This window comes from Plectrocnemia conspersa, unplaced genomic scaffold, assembly GCF_051122295.1.
Source record: "Plectrocnemia conspersa isolate PC_06_02 unplaced genomic scaffold, ASM5112229v1 ptg000013l, whole genome shotgun sequence".
In the NCBI taxonomy this organism is placed as follows: domain Eukaryota; kingdom Metazoa; phylum Arthropoda; class Insecta; order Trichoptera; family Polycentropodidae; genus Plectrocnemia; species Plectrocnemia conspersa.
Window position 1 is genome coordinate 16,657,733 of NW_028277177.1, and position 16,783 is coordinate 16,674,515.

The 16,783-nt window shown below is 30.1% G+C and overlaps 1 protein-coding gene across 2 annotated transcripts; it reads right to left on the reverse strand.

Annotated features, from left to right (window-relative positions):
• Positions 1–1,625: 1,625 nt before the first annotated feature.
• Positions 1,626–15,943, reverse strand: Ask1 (apoptotic signal-regulating kinase 1). 2 transcript variants are annotated; one of them, XM_088201516.1, is made up of 25 exons: positions 15,826–15,943; positions 13,906–14,102; positions 13,648–13,842; positions 13,323–13,483; positions 10,223–10,501; positions 9,983–10,153; positions 9,791–9,903; positions 9,511–9,712; positions 9,331–9,451; positions 9,094–9,263; positions 8,841–9,024; positions 8,305–8,505; positions 8,094–8,244; positions 7,801–8,015; positions 7,637–7,732; positions 7,426–7,565; positions 7,201–7,350; positions 4,413–4,499; positions 4,061–4,157; positions 3,796–4,002; positions 3,471–3,735; positions 3,232–3,412; positions 2,737–2,877; positions 2,492–2,668; positions 1,626–2,425 (listed from the first exon to the last, which is right to left on the reverse strand). In XM_088201516.1, exons 1-25 carry the CDS (start codon positions 15,872–15,874, stop codon positions 2,329–2,331), a joined length of 4,047 nt encoding a protein of 1,348 aa, XP_088057642.1. In that variant the 5' UTR covers positions 15,875–15,943; the 3' UTR covers positions 1,626–2,328. The 2 variants fall into 2 exon arrangements, with proteins under 2 accessions (XP_088057642.1, XP_088057643.1); XM_088201517.1 differs by lacking the exon at positions 4,413–4,499.
• Between the last annotated feature and the right edge of the window lie 840 nt (positions 15,944–16,783).

Here is a 16,783-nt window from a genome sequence, read left to right on the forward strand (position 1 = left end):
TTCGCCACAAAAAAGATGACAATTGCAAGCTTGAAAGAAGGTCTCAGCTCTGTTGAAAATAGTTTTAAAATATTAGAAAGCATAGACCTTAACGAAGAGCGAAATACAACAAAGCAAGGAATAAAAAATATTAGCTTGCTACGAAGAAATCCTGCGAGAAAAAAAGAAGCCATTGTGTCATCAGACGAATTTGTTAGATTTTATGAAAGCATCGAAATAAATTTTTCATGTAATTCAATTATTTTTTGTATAAATAACTGCAATTTTATTTGGTCTGGTCCCAATTAAACAAAACTCACAAGCGAATTTGTACCCCGACTTACGCGATTTTTGTCGGTCCACATATCGCGTAAATACGGAGTATTACTGTATATTGTATATAGCAATGGTTAGATAATATTTAGAATCACTTTATAATACACAATAATTAAAAATATAAGAATGAATGAATAATAAGCACTATTTTATTTTAAAATCTATTGAAATGATTAAATATTCATTATAGTTACTTTATAATGCACAATAATTAAAAACATTGAAAGGGATATTATTATAAAAAATATGAGCGAAAACACTTATTCGAGAAAAATATAACGAAACAATTTACGCGCCCGTTAACGACAATTGTCACAAAAATACTGATTTTTTTAAATATAACGCACCCAGACAAGTTCATGGATAATAAACCATAAGGATTAAAAATACAAAATGTCATGCACCTCAGATTACAAAAAAAATATTTTTTATCAAAGGTTGACAATTTGTCTATTTTTAAAATATTTATTCGAATTATTTTAATGCAAGTTCGTTTGTTTATTTTTAGAATATGTATCTCTTATTCGATTTATTTTAATGAGAGAGTGACCCGAAGGTCACCTTTGTAATAATGTTGACCTAAATGTATTGTTGCCGGGTGGTAAATATTGAGATGCGCATGCGCGGGGCCTCGCGTCTTCCGTGAACTCTTGCGCAGATCGGTAGAGGGGGCGGGGCGCGTCGATTGCCGCTTTCGGGGTGCAGCGCTATCGCTCCTCAGAATATCGCAAATATAATATATTAATAATACATCGCAAAATACATATAAACACAATTCGCGTGCTTTTTCATTTCTTAAGGCTCTGGCGCAACGGCCCACGTAACAGTATAATGTCGATGATTTGAAGTTTATTTATATAAAAAATATTATTTAAATCTAATTTAAATGTGCCAAATTTACGAAATTTTAAAATGACGTTCTTCCGTTTAAAATGGTGAAAAAAAAAATTTTGTCACATATCGATATATGTGAATGTATATTGCCATGTCTTGAAGAAACTTGAAAAAAAACATAACATAATACATATTTACGTAACACGTAAATATGTATTTACGTAAATACATATTTACGTAACATTACATATTTTTGATAATGAAATCCCATACGTCAGAGGATGCCACCATGGCGTATGCGGTGGGTAATCTGTTATGGTTAATGTAAAAAATCCTTGAACTGACAGCTGTATTGTTGAAATACTAGAATCCATATATAGGTAACAATGTTTTTTGTGTCAGGATTTTCATAATAGGTACACTCTCTGTTGAAAGAAATGGTAATACGAATTAATCGAGTTTAAAAATAAGTGAAATACAATTTAATACAATATTTATTAAAAGATTAAAATGTTAACAGATTAACAAACATTATCATCAAAAATAATTGTCAGCACCAATCACTGTTGTTTAAAATAAGTAAACACAAAGACCATTATTACATGCAATTAACAATTAAAGTAATATGGTCAAATACAATTCATAAAACATGTAAATACTTCCAACAATATGATTTAACAAGAAAAGTAAGGACAAAAGGCACTTTGGATCCAGCTTAAGCAATAAGCATGACTTAAAAATATATAAAAAGCTATGATCTCTTCAAAAATATTGTCCGCTATAACATATATATCAAATTTGTTAGTCGCTTACATTTTAATCTAAAATGTGCTATTTAAAAATATTGCCATATTTATTGCGATAAACTAATTACATACAACATAAACATAGTCATAGATTAATTTCTATTAAACCGATTACGATGAATAAACATTATTCAACAATGTTTTATATTTTTCATAATAAAAAATTTATTTCATTTCCAATGTTCATTAAAATTCTTATCCAATTAACATAATCTAATAAAATAATATGTTTAAAACAACTTAAACATCACATCACAGCATTATATTAGATTACTTTATTTATACATATATCTATACTCTTAAAAAATTAAAATGGCAAGACTTAATACGCATTTGTATTATCAGTCGAATCACACTGGCTTCTTCATATTTATTAAATAATTTCATCATTGTAAGGTATATTATTGTTTTCTCTGTTCAACTTCCTATGTTCTAGCACAGCTAGCCAAATACGGAGTTCCACTCCACCTCTAAAACCACAATAAGCAATTAATGATTTCATAATTATAAATTAAAACTATTCAATTCACTCATACCTTAAATTCATTCTTCTCAAATCATCTCGATCAATATGATTCAGAAAATCACTCATAGTATACTCTTCTATCACTATTGCATTAACCGCCTGTTGGGTTATGCCAAGATTCTTCAGCCAGTTTTCTAAATTTTTGTCTATATTTGCATCTATTGTTATTGTGGGATTATTATCAACACTGAAAATACATCAATACATTTAATATAATGTAAACTATACATATATATGATCAACGTATAAATATACCATTTTTTAATGCATTTACAAACATCAGTCATTTCTTGATATACTTCAGTAATTTGCTGAATTTGCGATTTACTGTATTCTAATAGTTGTTTTAGCAGATTGTGGTATATCAATTGATTATCAGTAATTTCTTGCATCAATCTACAAATAAAACAAATTGTACAAGCATTAATGAACAATAATAAAGCAGAATGACATAATATAATAAACATCCAAATATGTGTGTAACCTATGAATTTAGTAAAATAACAATTTATTTTTTTAACGGTTTTAAACTTTAATCAATTTATTTACCAATTCTTCTCCTATTTTTGGTTCATCAGGTGGGTGCGTATACTGTTGTACATCATATGTACAACAGTATGCTTTTAACATATATGTAGGATTAAATTTAATTATGTGTTATTATTAGATTATATTTTTTAGTTAATTTATACTAATTTTAAGTACACTTCATTGATTTTTCAATGTGAATGATAATATTTTAAGGAATACCTTTGACTAGCTGCTCTAAGCTGTTGAGTCGTTTCTGGATACGAATTTACAAAACTATTAGTTGCGTTTGAATTCACAGTACTGTCGTCTACAGAGGTGCCTACAACAGGTTTGGATGGTTCAGGTTCAACTTCATGTTTAGAACTGCTGTGTTCTTGGCCTGCCAGATTTGCTCCCAATTCTGTAATATAATATACATTGCAATATTTCATATTTAAATAATGTTCAAATTAACTAACCAGGTGATAAAACTGTGATTGCAGCTTGAACTGCATTTCTAACAAGATTATCAAGAGCAAACATCCAATGAGGTTTAATACTATGCAGTCTTAAAGTGGCGTTTACGGCATCTTGAAACAGATATATGGCTAAATGCAATTGATTGATGGCATCAGAATCAAAATCCAATTCTTCCTTTAACGTCGCAATGGTATCGTCAATAGTTTTCTTATTGTTGTCCATTATATAGCTTTTCAAAGCTACCATCAATTTTTCCAAGTGAGACTACAATTTGAAATAATTTAATATACAAAATCAATAATCAAATAATAAGTATTGCAATACCATTTTAAGAGAAGTTGCACAATTATCGCTGATGTTCTTCATCCATTGATAGCAAATTTTACTACCGTCTTGCGCCAGAACTTTGCATAACGTTGTCCTCCTTTGCGAATCTTTCTTGAGCAAATAAAAACCGTCTTGTTCGGAATTGCCGATTCTCATATTCCTATTTGGTGTAGACTTTGCATCGGTCGCCATCAACATATCCACCTTCATGATTATAAATAGAGTAAAGTTGCATAAAAAATATATTTATTTTTACACTAACCTCGGGTGAAAGTAAGGCACCTGATGAACTTCGTCTTGTGATCCCTGAATCGTGTGTATCTAAATCGGTATCGGTTGATGGAGTCGTGCAAATAGTACTAAAATTATGAATTACGTAAATAACATTGAAGCAATTAATGGTGTGTGTTAATGTAATTAGCTATTTAGAAAAAAAAATATTAAAATACAAATTACAAAACAACAAAATCCTGCCAATTGGCCAGTGATGACAGCGATGTTCGTGTAATAAAATAATTTTGATTAGCAGTATTAAGTCGGTGTTAAATTTCAATACAAAATATTATCATGTTCGCTTGTATACCTTAACAATATATTCTATGATTGAAAATTACCTGTTGTATGACAAGTTCGGTGACTTAATTTGGATTGGAGGAAGTAGAGCAGATGCAAGACGGCCAATGGCAGGTATGGATCGGGTTCTATAGTAGCAAAAACAATACAATAGGACAGAAACAAAAAAAAAAGAAAGAACATAAATGATAAAAAAAATAACAGGTTGTTTCAAATACATTAGCCGATTTTTACTCAGTCAAAGACGGACAGCAAACGAAACAAGACATCCAGTGATTAACTGGGTTAATATTGATAACTTACGGAAATGTCATTCATAAAAAAATTATCTTATTTGTAGTAAAAACTTAACACAGTTACAATTTTTAGTACAAAAGTGAAAATAAACATACCATTCTTCGTTATCAGTAATATTAAAGATAAAATATTTATATTTATATAAATTTATTCTTCAGTATTTTTATTCTTAATGGAAATAAATATTCAAATTTTGTTTAAAATTTGATACTTATTTTACGTTATAATAACATGTAATCGATGGATAGGTTTTTCGCCGCCTGCACCATGATGGCAATTTGCAAGAATTAAGCGCAACGCAAAGTTAAAAGAAAAAAATATAACTTTTGAGCTAAAAGGAGAAATAAAAAAATCTGTAAAAATTATTTAATAATTTTCAACTTTTGGGTGGCGTAAAATCCAAAATGAAATCTAATTAATTTACCTGTAAAAATTTATTTTTATTTTTATTTAAAAATATTATTTACAAAGAAATTTAAAGCATCTTAAACTTTAGTCGTCTTTAATTTAAGCCAAATTAAATTTATTATATAAATTATGTCATGTCTTTGTCATGCCGAAAAAAAGTATGGTGTTATTTTACGATCTCTGTGTTTGTGTACAAAAAGGTTTGTTCTCTATTCAAGGGACAAAATAAAGTCGTCATATATTTTTCATATTAAAGATACATTCATTCTATAGACGCCAACACGATAAGTTTAGATGGATAAACTCATCCCGTTGATTACCATTAGCGAAGTAAATGTGTAGGGACTATCCAAACCGTCGATTTAGTATTAGTGGTAAACACAATTATTAAATTAGTTCTAGAATTGACAATAAAAAGGTTTTTTAAAGTATTTTTAAATTACATAAAACCTTTTTTGTTTTTTTTTTAATTATATAAATATTTATAAAAAATAAGTTAATATTAATTAAAAATGCTAACAGAAAAATAAACAAGTATTAATACTAATTTTTCTAAGAAATATCGATTGGGTGAATAAATTGTTTATTGTTATTTCAAAATAATACACTTGTGTTCTAAGAACTGTTTTGATGACAGATCATGGTATTTAATCATATCCTTTGAATAAGTTATACAGTTATTTTTAAACACAAAACAGATATTTGTACTCCCAAACATTAGTCATAATGTTATAAAGTATAATTATAATTTTTTCTATGGTAGATAAAATAGTTTTCAATTGTCAATATTTGTATTCAAAGAACCATGAAACAACACATTTAAGTTTTAAATTTCAGTATTTTTATGTAAGCATTCAAAATCGTAATTTCTATATTTTCTTTAAATAAAATAACAGTATATTAGTAAAACATTTTTTTATACACAGCATTACCAATAAGTCTCGGCATTTTTTATTACGGAAAATATTAGTTTAAAGTAAAATACTTTAAACTAAATATGAATCGGCAAAGTAATAATACGAACAAATGGAAACTACGAATTGACAGAAATAAAGGTACACCATCTAGTTGGCATTACTCAAAATTTACTACCATAATATTAAACAAATTGAGATTGAAATCATTATTTCAATCCTTATATTCCCATGACCTATAGATTACCATTTTTTAGATTAGACTTATTTTTCTTTATAATCCTTTACTTAGTGACTCAAGTTACATTAAGAAAGAGATAAGTATGATATTTATACAGAATATGAAATATTTGTTTGACACTAGTCTTGTATACCAATACATTTTTTTATTATAATAATTCATAATAATTGCTAAATAAAAGGATGTGTCTTTGGTAGTAATGATTTTTAATAAACAGAGTGATTTTATGAAGACTTTTGATGATTTTACAGCCTCTAAAAATAGCCACTCATATTTATTGTTATATATTTTGGAGAAGAACATTGTATAACATGATATTTTTATTCATATTATGTTTTAATTTCATACTAAAACAATCAGCCACTTCATATGAAACAACCTTAAACACTAATTTAAAATAATTAGACACACATGTTTGTTATGGCTAAACATAAACATGATTTAACGGTGCACATTCAGTTTAAAAAAACACCAAGCTTTTAATAATTGTTATTTAAATTAATTTGATGACATGAATACTATGATGATAAAGCTAATTTAATTTTTGCATTAAAAGCAAAAATTTAAACTGTAAAAAAATTACTAATTAATAAGTATATGTGATAAGGTATGTCCAATTATGTATGATTTTATTGGTTTCAAATATAAGAAAAAGTGTAATAGTTTTGTTTACTATCACAAATACATCATTTTGTAATAGCATGTATTAAATTATTTGATATTTAATAATATCTAATGGTGTTAGACATGTTTTCAATATCATAAAAAAAAAAAACAGGAAATAAAAATATTTTACTGGTGTTATTTTTTTTATAATTTGTTAGATACAAATCCTAAATTATTTGTAAAAGTATAAATGGACATAACTTATTTCATAAAAACAGTTTAATTTACTTAGCAATAAATTATTTTGTCACATGCCTAATTATTTAATGACCATGCAACATTATCAAAATACATAAAACTTACTCTAATTCGGGCGGCGATGGAGTTTGAATAACTGTAGGCGATTGATCAGAATTGGTTCTAGTACTCAAAATCTTATCGACAGGCATTGAAATACTACGACTAAAGTCAATATTACTTCCAGCGACCAAACGTGAGGAACTTTTCTTCTTTCTTAAATAGCATTGAACATATATTTAATAATTAATTAGAAATTAATTATGTAACAAAAATTAGATTAACACTCACTCTGTTAAAAAGACATCTTCTAAAAGATCGGCAGCCGTTGCTCTCTTTTCAGGATCAGGAATAAAACATAACAGGATGAACTTTTTAGCACGTTGTGACAATTCATTCGGGATCTTTGGATGATCTTTATAAAATCCAACCTGAAATATATTTTAAGAGATGATAAATTCAACAATATTAATGTGCTAAAAATAAAATTTATAAAGTATACCTTGAATACAGCTGCTTGTGGTGAACCTAATTCTATAAATGGTGGTTTTGATGTAGCCATTTCTACAATTGTACAACCCAAAGACCAAATATCAGCCTAAAATTTTTTAACTCTTATAACAAAAATGCTATATATTCTAAAATAAATATTTATATTCAACTTACAGGAGCTCCATAACCTCTTTGTCCTTTATCGATAACTTCAGGGGCCATGTATTGTAGAGTACCGGTGAAAGTTCCAGTGGAAGGACAAAGTCCAGCTAATCGCTTCGATGTTCCAAAATCAGATATCTTAACCACGCCACTATACGTATTTACGAGTACATTATCGCCTTTAATGTCTCGATGAACAATTTTTTGATCATGTAAATATTTTAAACCTGCAATAAAATTTTATATTTAATTTATACGACCCAATGTATATACGTATGTACTTTTCAATTAATTTATTTCTTTACCTTCCAAAATTTGTTTTGTGTAAAATGATATGGTGGACTCATTCTCTTTCAAAGGACCCCATTTTGATCGCAATAGTGCAGATAGCGAACCACCAGGAACTTGCTCCATAAATATTTTGAAATAATTATCTTCAGAAACTGAACCTAGATACTGAAAGTAGAACATATTTAAATTGGTCCAAAGGGAATGTTTGTGCTAATAAAAGTATACCTGGACAATATTCCTATGCCTGAGTTGAGAATGAAGTTTAATCTCCTCATGCAGCGGTTGAACATCGCCAAGATTTTTTTCAGGAATCTCCTTTATTGCTATTTTAACTTGAGTATTTAAATCCATAGCTGCATAAACGACTCCATAAGTGCCTCTACCCAGTACAACCCGTTTGTTCATATCGTCTAACTCATATTCATACTGAAATAATTATTACATTAAATAATCTGTAGCAAATAAAGTTGTTTCACATGAAGTAGAAAATAGAGGGTAATCAGAAGAGGTAAATAGTCAGGTTAAAATTTATAACATACATTGGTATCATTGTTATATGTTTTTTAATATTATATAGGGCCAAAATGCTTTTTGTCATTTGCCAACCAAATATTATCTAATAAATTTTATAAGAATACAATTTGAAGCACAATGCGGCTTGTTGTTAATAAGTACATTTTAAAGATATGTACAACTGTTGAAATTTTTTACTTCATATTAAATATGCCATTACACTTTTAACAAAAATTAACATATAATACCTTTATTTGATTTGAAGTAGAATAGGAATCTAAATCAGTAACCATTCCTTCTTGATCGGCAGTCATTTCCAAAATCAAATCATAGAAACGCTGCCTGCACAACACGGACGGTAAGAACATTTGAAAATCATCGGAATTTTGATGGACGTATAAAAACAAACATCGTTCGTCTCGTTTGTAAAGACTAAAATGATAAAAATATGTTAATCTTAATTTAATAGAACAAGCAAAACAATATAAAATATAGGGTTACCTTACGCTCTTGATGTTATTGGCAGTAAACAACCAATCGTGCACTTGTCTACATTTACCTTTCAAGGAATCTAAACACACATTCCAAATTTGAAGAGATTTTTCATCAGCACCCAAATTTATATTGACATAACTAGGCATATAAACTTTAGACGGCTCTAAAATAAGCATCTACAAAATAAAACAAAGTGTCAATAATTGTAGTAAATCTATTGATCTCTTATATATCAAAACTCACCGGAAATCTAATAATGTTATCATCTACAGTAGATTGAGCAGCTTCTATGAAAAAGTCCATCCAAAATTGAAACACTTGTTTCTCAGGCGATCCTTCACTTTCATCGTTTTTCTTCCTAGATCTTAAATACAATATTTTTTTAGTAACAATGGAGTGAAATATAATTTTAATAAGACAAACCTATCAATGAGCTTTATATTATCAATCGTCGATTTGAGATACCAATTTGGAGGCTTCAATTTGAACATGCACTCGGCTGCTTGAATGGCTTTGGCGTAGTCTTCGGCCAACACTGAAAACTCGAAGAACACTGCCACGTCCCAATATTCAGTTAAGGAAGATAAACTGCCCTTTTTGCCAATCAGATTATTTAAAACCATACCTATAATTATATAAATTACAAGATGGTATATATTAGTATATATATATATACATAATGATTAAAACAAATTAGACTAACCGACGTGTTGAAGTTCTTCAGATTTTGAAAGCTCATTTCCGGCAGTTACTAATAATGTCGCTAAATTTATACCGGCGTATTCATTTCTTTGAACTTTGAAACCTTCTCTGTACCTGAATTTATACAAGGAATAAAATCTCAAGAAATGAATGAGAAGAGTATAAAATATATAAGTGAATAAAACTTATTTACCAATGGATGGCATTATTGAGACTGTCCATATCTGTATGTTGAGATTCAACAAACTTGTCTTTATAAATACGACCACAAAGACAAATCATATCTGGAAAATGATTCTCTCGCTTCTCTAACGCTTTCGTGCAAACACTCAAAGCTGCTTCCCTATCTCCTTTTCTTTTTCTCCTGTAAGCATAAATTTTATGATTAAAAAACTTTAATATGATAAATATAAATACATTTTTACTATCTCACCTATTCAAACCAAATGCGTATAAATATGTAACAGGCGGTAGAGAAGTGTAACTTTTTCCTCCCGGTACTGTCTCGAGATCGCTCACCAATTGTACGATGGCATCGTAATCTTGTACGTCTCTCAGAGATATCAACATGTTTAAAATTACTTCAGCGTTTATCACGCTGGGATCGTCAAGCCTTTTGCACATATTACGTAAAATTTCTGCCAATTCTTGTCCTGAGTGAGTGTCACGGGCTTTGCGCAAATCAGCCAGAAACTTTTCTTGCAAATGTGCTCTATTAAGGTGAAAATACATCATTAAAAAATTTCTTATTATCATAGAAGATACAGCTTTGGCCAAAATAATAGAGCATCTTAACACATTTCGTGGCAGTATATATTTTGGTAAAATAACCATTACGCCATTATAATAATAAATTTAATTGAATATTATGTACATATAAATATAGGATTGATAAATATTGGTTTGTTTGTTTTTATACTTATTTAGTACGTTACCCATGGCATACGGTAATACCGCGTGCTTAAATTAAGTTGCAATGTGGCATTCCAAATTTTATTACTAAATATAGTTATTTTCAAATAAATTTCATTCAGTTTTAGATGCTTTATCTTATTAATGAATCATGAAGAGTTTCAATACCAATCATGTCTACAGGACAATAATTAACATAAAATAATTTCAAATACTACATTCTACAAATATGAAGATACTGAATCGAAAACTGTAAACGCCATAACTTGCGGTCATGAAAATTCCGAACGTTATTTCTTAAAGTTTGCACCTTATGAGATACATATATATCAGTGGCGTGCTGTCCAAATGTGTGGTAGATTCAAAACGTCAAACGCATGTACGGTTGATGGCGAGCGACTCAGCCGTTACACATGCTCGTGTTTATAGTCGATCAACCGTGCATGCGTTTGAGGTTTTGAATCTACCGCATGTATGGACGGCACGCCACTCCATGCATGCGGTGGATTCAAGACGTTGGCAGCATGTACGGTTGATGGCGAGCGACTTAACCGTTACACGTGATCGTGTTTATAGTCGATCGACCATGCATGCTGCTGGCGTTTTGAATCTACCACATGTATGGACAGCATGCCACTGATGTATATGTGTATTTAAGAATTGTAATACAAAAAAACTGAAATATGCATAAATTGAAATATACAACAATAAAACATACAATATAAACGATAATATACTACAATAAAATATGAATATAAAAACAATTAATTTTAAATTTAATAAAATAATCTATGACAATGTATACATTTACAATCAGATAATAAACAAAGAACCACAAAAAATGACTGCAATTAGCTAAAAGTCGTAGATATTTCAATTCGTTAAAAACAGCAGAAATTAAAGCATATAATAACAGACAGTTTTTGCAATTTTTGCACAATTTTTTACTAATTTCTTTGAAAAAGATTACAAATGTTTTACACAGAATTAAGGTATGATGACTGTGCAAACTTATGTAAGCTGCCAACTACTACATTGAGTCGCCGGCAGATCGCCTATAAGTGAAGAAGTGTAAATGAGTGCTGTTGGATTTTCGTTTTTGACAAATTGACAGAAAAACTTGAACAACGCTACTGCATTAAATTTTATGTAAAACTTTGCAATTCCCAAGTGGAAACGATCCACAAGATTCATTAGGCTTTTGGGGAAGAAACAATGGGCACCACACATATAAATAAGTGGTACAACCGCTCCAAAGATGGCTGCATATCAGTAGAGAGTGAAGCATGTTCTGGTAGGCCCTCGACATCAAGAAATCACGAGTGCGCAAAACACAGCACAACCATCGCCAATGAGTACTACCTAAGGTTCTGCGTCACTTTTGTGACGCCACGCAAAAGGTCCGAACTGTGTGCAGCAAGCAATTGGAAGCTCAATCACAATAACGCACCCACCCATTCTTCATCTTTGATAGTTTCCTGGGCAAACACAAGACACCTGTGCTTCGTCAGGCTCCCTACTCTCCCGACATGATACCACGTAGCTTCTGGTTTTTCCCCAAGCTGAAAATGCCCCTGAAAAATTATGGTCGAATACTTTCTGAACAAACGTATACGAGGAATAGGCGTGATATTATCATTATATACCGAGATAGGGCCCACCCTTGATATTTTTTTTAACAAGCACCTAATCTTCCTGGGCAATCGTTATTCGTATTATTTCTTAGTTTCTCACAGGGCTGTGGAGTCGGAGTTGCGGAGCCGTGACATTTTAGGCGGAATCGTAAGCAATCGACCAACTCCAACTCATTATTTTCTTTAATGATTAATAGAGCCTAATAATATGGTTATTTAGTATAATTTAAGGCTATAGATCACTTGAATTTAATGAATCATAATATTTTTTAAAATGTGGCATGAATAGATGCTCACATATTAACAAATTTTGAAATGACACACAAAAATATCAGTGACGGTGAAAGGGTTTAAGCATATTATTTATAATTTTTCTATTAAATTGATTTGTTTGTGTACGAATGTACTCACTTTTTTATTTATATCTATATTATTATCAATAAGTCTTTATAAATAAATTATGCATACATAGAAAATTATAAAATAAATTAAAAATCGGAGTCAGAGTGGAAGCATAAGATAAAGTCAGTCGGAGTCAGTAAATTTTGAAGCTCCACAGCCTTGCTTTCTGGTCCAGACTCGTATTTATCATACTAACTGAGCAGGTTTAATGTATTTTAGATTGTTGATTTGATTCAATTTTTGCAAATACAAATTTTTTTTTTTTTAATTTATAACAATATTAACATAAAAATAAAACAAAGGCAGATAAAAACACAAAATAACTAATGAAAACACAAAACTGGAATGAACAATAAGACAATGACTTTTTTTTATTCAATTAGTAAGCAAAATAAAGGCAACAAAGTCGTTTGTATTATTGAGTAACGGTTAAAACTACCTGCTCAACAATTTTCGATCGTATTTTGCACGTGCGAAGAATTACGTAACGTTTTAAAGGTGACCCACTATCATGATCAAGACTGTTTCTTACAGATATCATTTAAATAAAAATATAATACTCAAATATTCTTGTTTGGTTCTTACTTTGATTGGACTTCAACAACTTGAAATATTTGCTTCAATTTGATATAAAGATGTGACTTTGATTCAGAATAATCTTCTCCTTTATTTGTTGGATTAGTTGTTATGCACAATCCATTATTGTTTAATTTGTACGATATAAAAGTGTAACCTCCAACCGATAACTAAAGACAAAATAATAAATTATTAAGATATATACCAATCAGGGGCGGGCGGTGAAATACATTTTGAAACACTCATCACCTAACATGCGAGCATCGAGAAAGAAAGTATTTCACCGCCTGCGCCTGGTACTAATGTGTATACTAATAATATTAATATTTATTACCTTCAAAGGCAGCATTGTTTCGTTATCAATGTCATTGTATAATATGATATTTTCCTTCATTTTGAAACTTTCACGTACTCCCAAATGATAAAACAGAGAGCTTTGTTGTAATTGTAAGCTGAGGTCTACAACGGCGACGTCTGCGTTGTAAAATGTATCTAAAATGTTTGTCTCTCCAAAATCTAACTTTTCAAACTGAAATCAATCAAGTCATAATATGTTCAAATAATGTATAATGATAAATAATTTGCAAATAACCTGAATAATATGCAAATTTGCATTCACAAGATCGGCTGCCTTTTGTATATCTTCCAATGCTTTCTTTCTATCTTTCAAATGCTCGGACTGATGTACGTCGATTACGCAAACGATGTCCATTTTTGTTTTGACAGAGGGAGCATGCAAAGTGTTGCTTGACGCGTCGCTGCATACACTCTCACAGTTACTTCTGACTTCTGAAAGTTATACATATAATTAATTAAAGAATACATAAACTTATCAATTACATTTGAATATAATGGCACGGACTGTTGACTAAATAAAATGATATCCTGTTTATGTAGACACAGACTCGACTTACCGTGCCTAAATTTGATTTAAAAATATATTGTAAATAGAAAACATGTATTAAAATATTTGGCATAGTGCATGTTTAACAAAAATACTATTAATTATAACGCAAAACTTAGTTAATTACCTTTTTAAAATTATTTTTAAGTGAAATAATGGGAAAAGTGTTTGAATTAATTATAATATTTTTCTATTGAGCAATAAATAGACAAATCTTTTTATGACAAATCTTATCACGCTAACTATTTTGGGTCCACGATTTAAGTTCAAATATTTAAATGCCGACGAATATGATACAGATAAAAAATAAATACTTTTAACGACATTTAATTACACGTTTATTTTTTTTATATATAATAACCAGGGCTGTGGAGTTGGAGTCGTGGTGTTTTGGCCGGAGTCAGATTCGTGAAAAATTAGTGACTCCGACCAACGGCTGAATCTGAAGACGATTTTCAAAAATATCTCAATGAACAAGAGGAAACAAAACGTCCCCGTTTGAGTCCTAATATAGTAAACGAAGGACTCTATTTCAAAATTTAAAAATGAATTTGACGATCCACTGAAAATGGTGGAAAAAATTGACCGAGATTATAATTTAAATGTTAAAATAGCAATATAGCGGTATCCAGAAATCGTAAAGGATTCATCGTTGACCGTTACAGCATTGCCGCCAACCCAAGTATCCGTAGAGCGGTTATTTTCCACTCTTAACATCCTCAATTCTGATTTGAGACCTTCTACGAACACAGATTTAATAGAAGCAATGTTATTTTTAAGAATAAATTCAAATAAATAATTAATAAAGTTTGATCTTGTTTTATTTTTATGCCTATAACATGAAAAATTTGCCTATTTGCAAAGGTAGGAAAACAACCTGATAAAATTAAACTTTTTTGAGTCGGAATGGAGTCAGAGTCGGAGTGGAGTCGTGTTGTTGGTAAATATCGGAATCGGAGTCGTGTTTTTTTTAACGACTCCACAGCCCTGATAATAACAAATAAAACTATATCATTTTACTGAACTACATTTAATAATGATGATGAAATGCAGAACTGTCTAGAAATCTGAATAATCAAGAGTGGAATGTTTATACCGGCGAAGAATCAATAAAGTACCGGAACGCAGGAAGAATATTATTGAGAATGATGGAGATTACATAATCGATTAGTATATTTGTATACATAACTGTTATGTCAACCAAATTTACAAATCGCAAAATGCGCATAAACTTATTGGACAACCTAATACTATGTCGACGTTTGCTTGAAGCAAAATAATATGTTTAACCTAAAACGTCTCTGAACATACAGTAAACTAATGTATACATTTTTTTGCATATAAAGATCTCAATTATGTATGTTTGCATTGTTTTTGAGAAAATATTTTACTTGAAAATTACTATCATCTGACAGTAACAATAGTGCAATAACTTAACATCACATTATATTCACAAAGAGGTGTAAACGACACACTTGAATCAAAAATCGCACATTGTAAACGCATAAACATCAATGCGACGGACATAAATAACTTTTTGACACCTACACATTCGCATTCTGATGCAAAAACAACGTTTAAAAATACAAGTGAAGGGACCCTACGAACCTGAGTCGAGGGCTGGCGCCCCCGGAAGGGGCTGCTGAGGTAGAGGCATGCGGGATGTATCACCTCGCCCACGAAACCATAATAAAACTTGACGTTAAGCGAAGGTCGCGCTCCAACTAATATTTTTACGCAATTTTACGTCCATCTACCGGCCATAGCAGCGAACATGACGACCATCAAAGTCGCCACTTTAATGTCAAAATATATTTTAATTCATTAAATATAATAATTTAAAAGCAAAACAAAAAGTCTAAACATAAAATTTAAAGTCCAATTTTCAAAATAAATAGTGTTTTATAAATAATTTAAACAAAAAAATTATTTATATCAGTAGATATTTAATGTAAAAGGGGTAATATCGAACAATATTTTAAAAATACGTATACATTTGACTTTTTATATGGATATATTATATAAATTAATTTTTTACTTGTTACATATTTTAAAGCCATAAATAAATTTGCTGATTTTTGCCCTCCTTTTATATGATTCTCATCAGAAACGTCTTATGGATGGTTTGGTGATTATTGCGCAAAAGAAAATTGAACACAGCGAAAACTTCAAACAGAAAAAATTCTAATCATAGATGATCAATATACACATGATATATGTATATTTAAGAATACGTCAATATATATATAAAAAAAATGTTTGTATATTTTTTAATTAAAATCATTATTTATTCATCAATTATTATAATCAGTGGCGTAGCTATGGTGGGGCGAGGGGGCGGGCTGCCCCGGGCGGCACTTGCTTGGGAGCGGCATATTTGCGATGGGATCGTCTAGTGTGGTACTTTACACTAAATGCACTAAAAAATATATATATCCACGAATAGCAAGAGCTTAACAATAACCAATTAATTATTTTAAGAAATGCTGATTTTATGACCATGGAAAAACTGTATAGGGGGGGGGCAATTTTAAGGATCGCCCTGGGCACCACATATTCTAGCTAC